At 35.6% G+C, this 12,780-nt stretch overlaps 1 protein-coding gene across 4 annotated transcripts in view; it reads left to right on the top strand.

Annotated features, from left to right (window-relative positions):
• LOC131436657 (protein kinase C-binding protein NELL2-like) overlaps positions 1-12,780 on the top strand; it is a 234,774-nt gene that overhangs the window by 155,461 nt on the left and 66,533 nt on the right. For all 4 annotated transcript variants that reach the window (XM_058605504.1, XM_058605503.1, XM_058605506.1 and 1 more), the window contains one exon: positions 5,990-6,112. In XM_058605504.1, coding sequence (XP_058461487.1) covers positions 5,990-6,112 — 123 coding nt within the window. The remainder of the gene's footprint in view (positions 1-5,989; positions 6,113-12,780) is intronic.

Raw genomic sequence — 12,780 nt, 5'->3', positions numbered from 1 at the left:
GTAGAAATCAAGTAGCCATACTTATAAAAATCCCTATAATGGAGGAGAAATTCTACGATTTGCTTGAACTTCACACCTTCAATATTAACGGGACCCGCATCAATACGCACATCCAACTGGTAGCGAAACACAGAAACCAAGTCTGCATACAAACAACAAAATGCGATATTTGCAGTAATACCCTTCCACTTGAAGACGAATGCATCCTTAATCTTCTTGTTCATCAAACCCCAAAATGTTCAGTTACACGAGCGAAAGAACACCCGAAAATCATAGAAATCTTCGAAGGCATCATCTTAATAGATACCTATAGCAAAATCGAAGTATCAGACTCATGTGGTAAACCCAAAGCAATGACCGAAGCAACACTAATAGAAATTGAAAACTGCGCAGTGAAAATACACAATTTGACTTTCTACGGGAAGCCAGAACTAATACACAAAGACAACTATCTCATACCAATATACAGCAAAATCTTTCATACAAAGTCAGAAACAACCAAAGCAGAAGATAACGTTTTGACAAGGATACAGAACTTGGAAGAAGTCAGCGAAATTCAGCTATCATTACACCAAACATAGAAAGAAGCGACACTAGGAGGATTCTGCCTCCTAACACTAACATTTCTTTGTTTATCTATTTATTTTTGTAGAAGGAAGTCATACCGAACGAAACTTCAAATCGATAGGTTACTGTAATCACCTACAACAACTAAACCAAGTGATACAGCAACTGAGATTATAGTCACAACAACCGGAAATAAAATCGAAAGTAAAAAAAGGTAAAAACACGAGTCATCTCGATACCGAGATTTGCACTTTTGACAAATCAACCGAGAACGCTTGATGCTTAAAGAGGGAGACGTTACGGAAAATCCATCCAGTACCCTAACTCACGCGGACAGAAGGTAGCACGTACACCACGGATAAATCGATGACCCAACAAACCGATCAGGCTACCAGTAACGGAATGCTGGCACAACAGGATCGAAAACAAAAGTATTTGTAAACCTTTTTATTTGTGAAATAAAGTTTATATTTTTTTCAAACTCGAACCACACGAAATATAGCATATATATATATATATATATATATATATATATATATATATATATATATATATATATATATATATATATATATATATATATATATATATATATATATATATATATATATATATATATATATATATATATATATATATATATATATATATATATATATATATATATATATATATATATATATATATATAGCAGATCCCCGGCCTGTATGTTCCGAAACAGCCAAATATATAAAGCAAAATGTCTCCAGAAGCATACCTTTCCTCTCCCATGCAGATGAAACTCTTTTTCTGCGGGATCAAACATCGTGCCGTTACACCAGTGATGGAGTGGTACATTTACTCTAGAAGCATAAACATTTTTATATTTAATAGATATTCCTATTAATGATTTGTAGTAATTTTAACAGAGGTAAAGGGTGTTGTGTTGAAAACCCTTTCCTCCTACTATTTAACATAAGCGCAAGTCAACCGATAGGAAGAAGTGTTGTCCAGCTCAAAGAAGGATTGAGCTTGAAGAAATAATAGAGTATATAATGAGCGAACAGTCTAGACGAGTTGAAGCGCAATTTTCCGCCATAACAGCCGTTCACTTTTCGTGAACTACGTACATTAAATCAGTAAGAGGGCTACTAGCCAGCACCACGCGTTTTTTTTTCATATCACTATGATAAGGCACAGCATAAATAACGACACAGAGAAAAAGAACATGGCTGTATTATTTCCAACGGATGCTACACCAAAACCCTGTGGGTAGGTGCTTGCAATACTTTTTTATGATATTGGATGGAAATGTTCCTTCAATATTTCACTACTTCTGCGGCTTCGCTTAGTACGGAATTCATCACCCTATATAACTATAGAGCACCGGTTACGTTCAGGTCAATGACAAATACGAATCCAAAAGGCTGCATCAAAGTCGCGTTTCTTCAGGATTTATTTGCTCAAGAATTTCTATCATGCTAATGAGTAGTAGTGTAGGGTGTAATAAAAAACACTTTCCATTGCAGAAACATAGAGAAGTCTGCTGGTAGTTGAGGGTGAACCATTTCAGTACTATAACATAGATGGTAATACGAAACTTTTTATAAAGTAAGATTTCGCGTCATTAACAAAATAGATTTTGTTTCGAAGATTATCAGTAAATGTTCGAATGTTATTGAAGTGTACAAAGATACTTTCAAAAGTCAACCCAAGTGAAAAAAGGTATCAAAAAAAGCATAAAATCAAAAGTTTGACGTAAGCAAAAGAGTTTCTAAGTGCAATAATTTGAATCTTTAAAAAAATTTTTTAATCAGAAACTGATCTTTCTGACGATTCACAGTAAGATTTCGCGTCATTCACAACATAGATTTTGTTTCGAAGATTATCAGTAAAATTTTTCGAATGTTATTGAAATGTACAGCGATACTTTCAAAAGTCAATCCAAGTTTAAAAAGGTATCAAAAACAAAAAGTATTTGTACTAGCATGAAATCAAAAGTTTGATGTGAGCAAAAGAGTTTCTAAGTGCAATAGAAATGAATAAGTTTTGAATCTTCAGAAAATTTTATGATTCAGAAACTGATCTTTCTAACGATTCTAAGATGTTTCAAGTTCGATTCAAACAGAATGAAACAAAAATATTCCAGTTCAGCGACTGCGAATAACCAGCCCTTTCGTTTAATCCCTTCCATCAAGTTTTGTATTTTCGTCACTTTATTTGCCGCAGAATGTCAGTTTGCCGTAAACTACGACTTTTTGACAGCAGCCTTTCGCGTCTTCTGGACGATAATCTATTTTTTTTCTATTGGGCGATACTCTGACGTGTTGGGAGGGTTCGTGCCCGTGAGCACCATCTGAACATTGTTCGCGACATACCACTATATGATATATATTTCCGTAATGGCAAAATGCCAATTCCAGACAGAGCAGAAGGTGCGAGTAGTTCGAATTTTCACGATGTGCGAGCGTCAAGTTAAAGTTGATCAATTTTTGACCATAACCATGAACTGTATGCTTCAAAATTATCACACAGGGCTGGGTCAAGGTTTACTTTTGATGTGGGAGAATTTTGTTATGAATCGTCAGCAATCTATGCCTAATCGATCGTCCCGCTAAGGGTCATAAATCATAAAAAAGATCCTTTATGGTTTGAATCCTTAACGTTACATCCTTCACGTTAGAAAATCCGTTTGCCTAAATCGCACATATCACTTTTCACACTAAAAAAATTTCAAAAAAAAGTAAAAAACGTTTTCCAAATTTCTGAATTTTGGCACCCCTTTATTTTGACTCCCTAGGCCTATGCCTTTATCCGGCCCTGCAGATGACATGCGGTATTGACAAAGCTTATAACTCTATTTTATGTAATGTTGAGTTATTCAGCGGTTTTCCTGTCAATAGTGGATTAAAACGAATATTTTAGTTTTTTGCTTTTTTATGTATTCCTACCTTAGCAGCTTTTCCCATTTGTCTGTAAATTTATGACATCAGTAAGAAACAATATGCTCATCTTTGAAGGCCTAAAATGAATCGAATATATTTTCAATTTTCTTCACCGACACGAAGAACATGCCTAGTCTAGATCAGGTTAAGTAAGTCTGAGTTTCTCATCAATTGTTTTTCAAATACTTTGAGATCGGATCCACAACACCTGACCGAGCATCGTTGAACTCGTTCTTCGCTTGTGTTGATCATTTTTCTGTCACTACCTATCCTGCTGTGCTTTGTTCTAAAGACAAAATAAGTAAAGTTTCTTGTTGCATTATAAGGTACAAATAATTTTAATTCTTTAAACTATAAATCATTGATACAGGTTTTATTTGGGGCTATTTTCGAATATAGGGATTGAGAAATCTTATATTGCAATCCTCATTGAATCACATTAATATTTCATATTACCATGAATGACTCTACGTACAATGATGTTAGTTATCACTTATATTAAAAAAAAAACTACTGATTTACTTAGTATTATAAAAAAAAACTATTTTTTTCTGTTATAGAATACATGAAGAGGTAAAGTCAAGTAAAGTCAGGTAACGACCTTATAGTCATTCACCTCTTCGGACCAGAAAAACGGGGTGACCCTATGTTCGGAGTTGGGAATCGAACCCATGTGGGCTACATGAAAGGTATCGACTTACTCATCACGCTATACCCCATAAATATTTATATATATACTATTCAGAGGATCCTTCTATCGGCTCACAAGAACGTCTCGCTCTAACAGTTACTACCACAAATTAATCTACTCGAACCAAACAGTGACATTCCAATAGCATGGCCTTGTGTCACGCACGTTTACAGTTTAAACTCTCCATTTGCCAATTAATCATCATCGCACTTTTCCACTACGTTTAATCTTAATCATCCCATCTCACCCCAACAGCTTCATCAAATCTGATATTTTTTTCTTTCGTATGGCAATGTATACCAGCTTCGGGTCGCAGCGGTGCACATGTTGATGACCAACACAACTTACCCTTTCACTCGGCAGTGACTGGTTGACAACCAGCACAAGAGATCGTTCTAGACCAAGGATAATTAAATTTTGATTTATTTATCACAGGTCGTTTAAAATCATTAGCATCTTGATTAGTGGTCGTTGAGGATGCACGCGAAACATGGTTGCGAACAAAACGAACTGCCTCAAGCAGTTCGCAAAACGACGCGTGTAAGTCAAGATTTTAACGATTTCAGCTGTTGAATACAATGTTACCCAACATCAAAGCAGGGCAGGACACCATTCTCCATCTGTTTGTAGCAGTCCTGTGTTTATTTTCATATTCGAGAAAAAATGTTGAGAAATATTTGCATTATAGCAGTAGTTATAAGATCTTTGAAAATTTTGGATACTGAACATCAACAATGCGAGCAGCGCAAGCGAACTGAACTGACAGACAGAAACACGTGCTAGGAATATAAACAGTGACATCGAAGACTGTGACGAATGAAAACAACTACTAATCAACCGTGAGAAACGGAACTTTGGTACTTTTCGCTCGAATGATGATTTGTTGTCAAAGCAAACATGACCTTTGAATGATGTTATGTATGGATTTCAATATATTATCCAAACAGTTGGAATTCTTATTCAAAAGCAAATGATGAAACTGTTGGATTCAATTTCTCCACGTTTCGTCTTCGGCTCATCAGTGCTTGGACTGCTTTAGTTGGACAACAGTCCACTATGTGCAGATCGAAATCACGTGTAACACAACAAATCATATTTTCTTCTACAGACAACAAAACTCGAATTAGTTTATCGATCCCTTTAAACCGCAAACTTTCAGTTTTGGGCGCCACAGCTCCTAGTATGCTCTCAGTTCTTGTAGTTTTCCAAAAACTAAAACGGTTATTGTTCGTTACTGTACAGATAGAAACAGCTAAAACTGCGAGGGTTCACAGGAGCCGTCATGAGCGCTTTTTCCAATGAGCAATTGAACTCTAACAATGGGCGGCTCTTTAAAACCGTGGGAAGCAACTCGCGCCAATTTCAATATATATCATTTTGTAATTATGTGGTAATTAGCAGACAAATTGACAATCGTTTTATTTAACTGCCGCGTTAAATAAAACAATTCATATGAAAACACGCCTGACCGCATTCCTTGATGGCTGCTGAGCACTGAATTTCGAATTTTCGTCACGTTTCTTGTTGGCGGATGAAAAAAAAAACATTATCAATCTGATCAGTCTTGGCGAATACTGATCAAGATTTTCAATAGCTGCTACTTTTACGAGCGACCGTGAGTCGCATAAAATACAGATGGCTATGACAAATTTATAGAACACATTAGAGCTTCAAATATTAGCCGATTTTATTTTTTATGTCTGGATATAAAAATAAATTCATGCGGGAAATATGCTAATTCGAACTACGCATCGCATCTCAAATACATGTACTATATATTAATATTTTCTCTTTTTTTCTGTTATAGGTGGCGCTCTGGACCCCGGCATCGATCTGCTCGACGCGCTAAGTTTACACACAAATTCATCCCAATCCCAAGGGGTTACAATCACACAAGAGTTTCAACATCAAAGGGTATACCATTTGTCAGGTTAGAATCTTTTTAATTACTATATTTACCTACAATCCGAGAATTTAATATCTACTCCATTTGATTCGTACGTTGATTCAGTCAAGCGTAAAATGGCAATTATAAATAAAATGTTATTTAAGTAAGGTTGTCACAACCGGAGCTCCAACGTCTAATGACTACAAGAAAAGCTCCCTTAGATAAACTTGTCAATTACATAATTAGTCTACGATATGCTACCGCTACCCGCTCTACTGAATAGTTAAGCTAATGACAAACGTATACATCAATTAGCATTGCTATAAATATACATATATTTTATTCTGTTCATATTCCGCTCCATCCATGAACTGTCGGATTTATGCTCAAACGTTCACTAATGGCTAAACAAATCAAGAATAATGAAACCATTGCACGTTCCTCATATTTCCTAGACGGGAAAATGTTTCGATCGATTGATGCTTCCAATTTATCCGGATTGAATGAGAAAAACAACATTTCTGAACACCTTGCTGGTCAATAATATCAAAAACTGATGCTTTTGACTTCCAATTATGAAGAGAAAGCTTCCTCATTTGTTAGAAATTGGAGAAATCGCTTCGAAACTCGAAGGTTCACCACTTGACAAATTAGTCGCGCCCTTGAACATGGTCACACGTTAATCAACTCTGACATTCGACTCATACAATTGCGTCTCTGTGCCTCTAGCCCGAACCGTAGAATCGTGGAATGGACATTGCGCCCGGTTTTTTCTTCTTTTTTGCCGAGATTAGAGCATCAATTATTCAGCCTACACTTGCCAACTTCTGCTAGCTGCAAATATAGCATAAGTGCGTTTCTGACGTTGATTGACGTTCTATCGTTGTGAGTGTCAACTTGGACTTGTTACGGTGGGAGCGATCAGGACATGGTCTAGACATGATTCTACGTCTAGACTGATTCCCCTCCATCGATAGGTTAGTTCATTTGATACCACCGATAGTGCAAACCAGCATAGTGCGCTTTGGTTTGCACTATCAGTGGTATCAAATGAACTAACCTTTGGTTAAAATTTAAAAAAACTTTCGAATTATTTTTATGGAGTAGTCAAGTTTAACTAAAACTAGGGCTCAATTCAAAGTTTGACGGATGGAAAGTTATTTGGATTTATTTTGCACTGAAAATAAAATGATAATAAGTGGTGTATGTTATTGATTGCAATACAGAGAACGTAAGAACTTTGAGTTTGACAATGTATTGAAACTTCTTATTGGAGTATTTTCTTTTACTGTAAAAAATAAATTAAGTAAATAATAAAGTAATTTCTATTCAAGATTAAAAATTATAATTGTTTTGCAAGATTTTGTTTTCAATATTAGAAAATAACTATCGAACTGTCAAAAATAACCAACTCCCGAGCAGGATTATTTTTGTTAACGACAAACTGCTAACTACTCGACTGTCAAATTTTAACTAAAAGTTAAAATAATTCGCGAGATGGTACACAGCTATAGTGTTACTAGAAATACTTAATAAGTGGTCTTGATAAAGTTTGTTTTCCAACAAGACGATACTACAAGCCCCAAAGCGATGTACCATTTGTGTTGAAAATTAGTTTAGTTATAGTTCAGTGGTGTCATCAATTCTCAGTTATGCACAAGCGGTAATCAGATATAATGTTTTTCAAACATCTTTACGAGATGAATAATAGGAAACAAAATGGGTTTTGTTCGCGAAGAGATTCTAGGGACAAATTTTACAAGACAGGCTCTAGTTCTGCCTCTGAGGAGTATTTTTCGCAAATTTTCACTCCCGCAATGCTATACTTTGACTTTTCTAGTTTCTTGTCTGATGAATTATTTTTCTGGTTTGGTTGACTGATTTACGTAATTTTTTTTTGAGAGTAAAAAAAATATGAGACTACTTAGACTGTTTTGTAGACCATTCTCAATGATCATAAATAGTTTAACCCCAGAACAACTCTTCTAAATCTTGGAAATTTATTTTCAAAATCAGTGTTCAACTAAAACTGCTCATAGCGCAAATCTCTCTTCAATGATGAGGCGTGTTTTCGGTTGAATAGATACGCAAGTAACCATATGCATTATATTATTGCACATTTACAACTTTAGTATAACATCGTTAATGTAGAAGCACATTAATTCAACATGCTTTAAAGCAGCGTGCATCAAATTTGCATTCTAAACATAATGAAGCATTATCTTACAACAGCTTTTTGTTATGCTTTATATTGGCATTTAATGCTATATTTTATTGTAATCAAGCATTATCGAAAACAGTGCATAGAAATTGAATTTCTACATTAAATCAATGCATTAGGGTTGAAAAAAGTAGAAAAAATCTTCAATTTAAAGCTAGTCTAAATTTAGCTTTGTTTACAAATTTAATAGTTGTCGATAAAACAGAAGTAAAATGTATTATCGACATTCACTTACATTGCGCAGATAGTAGAATATGTACAGATTTATTTACAAAGAAGAGTGTATAGGCTACCGGACTATAAATGCATGTTACCGTGACCCAAGGATCAACTCCAGAAAATGACTATATACTAAAAATAAATATACTGTTACGCACTGATGAGTCTAAGACGAAACGTAAAATCGAGTGAAATTGGTTATGTGCACCTAGCATAAAATAGGGGGTAAAACCCTTTACCTCTTAAACTTACCACAATCTGTACGGCTAACAAGCCGACATACGACTTAATGATATTATTTCTGTCTTACGTGCATTCGCAGTGTATACAAAAGGATTGATTGTTATTTGGGATGCAATAATTAAATCGATAAAGAAGAATTATATACAGTATTTCAGTATTATGAATGCAATTAACATATTATACACATATAATCTTCTATTGGTCGTATAACTCTCTTCCACTTTATATTTACATTATAAAAGTTCTTGAAGCTTAGACTCATTTATAGGCTACTATCACACTATTGATCAAGTAAAAAAATCAAACGGCTGCAGAGGCCTAAACGACAAATCGTACTTTATGCTAAACGCTCACTTTTCTCGGCGATGGATCAACCGATGTCAACAAGATTAGGCTCATTAGTACTATTGATCAAGTTTGATGATCATATGGCTAACTCTTCCGGTTCTGTTGATAAGAACGTATAAGTTACGCAACCGGCAAATAGCACTATTTGCTATCCGCACAATTTTATCAGATTTAACAATTGATCAAGTTAAAATGTATTATTTTCCATATATTTTCTTTGAGAAATGTTGCCGAATATTTGACGTGAGCGCTGAAGCACATTTTTGATATCTACCAGATCTATCTCAATGAATTTGTATCAGTAATGAACCCAAATTCGTGTAAAAAATTTTCTTAGAAAAAGTTTTAATGAGACAGTGTGAATGACAAGAGAAAGGTATTATTACACCATTAGGTGGATTACGAATAGTCACTCATCGAGTGTATGGCGATAATTTGATTAGTGACCTTTGAAAAAGGAAGAAGTTATAGCTAGAATGTCCCGGGTTGACGGTTCAATGCATAGGGCACTGGTCTAACAAACCAGTTGTCGTTTGTTCGATTCCCGACCTGGAAGGATTTGTAGTGTCAGTAGGATCATAGCACCAGCCATGCAATGGTTCTGTGCACTCTGAATCGGCTGCGAAGTCTGTTGAAACAGAAGATCAAATTCCACAACAGGAATGTAATACCAAGGCTTTGCTTTTACAACTAGAACTATTTGAAGCCATTAGCGAAACGGAAAGATTGTGATGGAAAATAATCATTTCAGCACTATTTATTTTAATTTAAATACGTAGAGCCGCCTCGAACTCGTTTAAGGTGTTTACATTAGTAACGAAAAAAACAGATTTCAAAAAAAGATCAACTAAAACAACATATGAAATAAAAAGCTACGGAAAGAAAGCAGACTCGAGTCCGTGGCTGTATTTTATCTGGAGAAATCGTTGTGCTAGTTAAACTACCCTGCATGTGAATCACACGAAAAAACATCCTAATCGAATAGAATTATTATTTTTATTATTATTATTATTATTATTAATCGATTATTATTGTATTCGTCAGTATTTTTGCAGTCAGTTTTTCTCGATATTGCTTAAAGTCTATAATCTAGAATATGATTCTACAGTTTAGAAGAACGAATGACCTTTCTACTACTGCCGTGCTCTAGATATTTAGATATTTAGACATTTAGATATGAAATTCAAACAATTCAGATTTGGGTTGTTTTTAATTTTTTTATTCGAATCCCGTATCGAACTAAATTCGATTGCCTATGAATTAAAATTCGAGTTAGTTTCGATCGTGAAACTTATATCGGGTTCGTCCATATCCTCATTTTTATAGCAAACCAAATTAAGGTTTGTTAAAAATTGTTTGTTTGAAAAAACTATTCTGGGTCAGATTTCGGTTTCTCATTTCGGCCAAAACGGCTCCATTTTACTTTCGTTCTAAGGACGATTGCTTTTTAAAAGAGTACCTTGGTGTGGTATGAAGTTCCGATATGTACATCGAATTACACATACTTATGTAAGACAAAGTTCTTGAAATCCTTTTTTCGTCTACCTAGTTGTGCGTTGCAAACGTTCGCATAGATTTCTGATCAGCGCACCTAGGCAAGCACACAACTTTGATTTCTGCGTTGTCACCAATTCCTAATAGTGGAAACAAAGCAGTTTAGTATAAGACTTCAGATTGCCTTGCTGCAGGAAGCTTTGTTTCCATGGACAATAATTGAATAGTTATAGGCTCTTTTCATAGGTCACAAAACCACAGGTCACAAAACCATATACAAATTAATATGATTCCTTTAACGCACTATTAACGCAATCAGCGGTCACCTTTCACGTACAACATAAAAAAAATCACCATACCAGTTATTGCAGGTTACAGTGTGTAACGCGTTGCTATGTTACAACTACTGGATAAACAATTTTGAAGCCACGCGCTTCATTCTAATGCGTGGAAATGCCACAAAGAGTAACAGTATAAAGGTCATATGATAGTAATGAATGAAATAGCCATAAAACGTATTCATAATTCCAGCATGAAATAGGAAAAATGAAAATAAATAGATTTTTAAAGTGGCCTACAGACTGTCAAATGATTCTTTAGTCCGGAACCAGAAAATAAGATCAGTACAAGTGAAATTTAAGTATTTTTCTATTTCGTTTGAATAAAATATATTCTATTTAAATAAAATATATTTATTGCAAAAATCGATAGTACTCTGCAAAGCAAATCCACCCGGTATCCACTCCTAAAATATCGTGTAGTGCCGCTTTGCATTGACCTACCATCCTATCATCCCTATAAACACATTAAAAAACAATTAAACACTCCTTACCATGACGGCCAATCAGCCGTCCTGGCACACCAGACTTGCAGAGTTTCAATCACTTATATATTGCATTTACTAAATGCTCACATCGTAAAACCACCACCCTCTGTTTATATCATTTAAAGAAACAGTGCGCTCCCTTTACCACCTAACGAGAATTGGTGGAGGTTGGGTGTCCATTCAATTATGTCCGTTCATCTATCTTAACGACAGGCTTCTGGACCCCTCACGCTCATGCTTGCAAAGGCGAGCATTATCAAACAAAGCACAGAGACACACATCACAACAAGAACGTCCCATGCTTATAAATCGATCACTGGAAATGCAATGACCTCTTTTCAAGCAGCAAAATCAGAAATCATACAACACATAACTCTTAAGAAGTGTATCATGCTTTAGTTACAGCCGCCGCTTTGCGATTGAGAGCTATTGTGTTAAACGACCAGCTCAGCGTTATCACGAATAAGTTCTCGCTCTCGCCGTTTATTCTCTACACTCCAAGCAAGATCTCTGACATTACACAACTCTCAATAAATATTAATTCTACAACCGTTTCCGTTGCGAAAGCCGCAGGTCGTTCTCGCAGAACAGCATGTCAAAGAGAACCGCCGTGAACATGTGACTGTCGTCCTCCGATTATTGCTGGTCTCTTCCTTACAACAGCCGTCGCCGTCGACGTCTCCGCTTTGCCACATGCACATAGGAGACAAGTGAGAGTCTCTCGTCCATTACCACTCGCGTTCTCATCGGCAGCATGTACCATTCTCGAGTACATAAAACACCTTCGACTCCGTTTGCCGTTCGATTGCACCCGGTAGAAACCTGCAACGAAGGGGTTGTTTTTATGTACTTGGTGCCAGAACTGTCAAATATAAACACGGCGACGCGACTGGCTGTGGTGACGACCGACGGTTATGACTACGGTGTAACAGGCAGACGGACGGGATGTTTGACTGCAACGAGGTCATTCCCGACAAACTATCGTCAGATTTTAGAAACTAGCAAATTTGATATGTATTTCCTAAATAGTTGCGGCATTCATCAGACAAAACATCCACCATTTCAAAGTAGGATAAAATTTATTTATTTTTTCGTCACTGCAATTTCTGATTCACTTTTAAAGCATTGTTACAATAAAAACCATATTAGAAGTCATTCCTTACGTAAGAACAATGTTTGTGAATATTAAAGATATTGCTTTCAACTCATATGTAAATGAGTCCCTGACAGAATTTAGGTAAATCAAAGCATATACCTACGATGACCAACAGTAAACTTCCAAGCAACCATTCGAGTGATTTTTTGAAGTATTTCATTCTGGGCTCGCATCCTGATCAGAAGAAAAAAAATGCATACCTT

The sequence above is a fragment of the Malaya genurostris genome, chromosome 3 (assembly GCF_030247185.1).
Source record: "Malaya genurostris strain Urasoe2022 chromosome 3, Malgen_1.1, whole genome shotgun sequence".
Taxonomy (NCBI): domain Eukaryota; kingdom Metazoa; phylum Arthropoda; class Insecta; order Diptera; family Culicidae; genus Malaya; species Malaya genurostris.
Note: the sequence above shows the minus strand (reverse complement) of the source record. Positions and strands in the feature narration are given on the sequence as shown.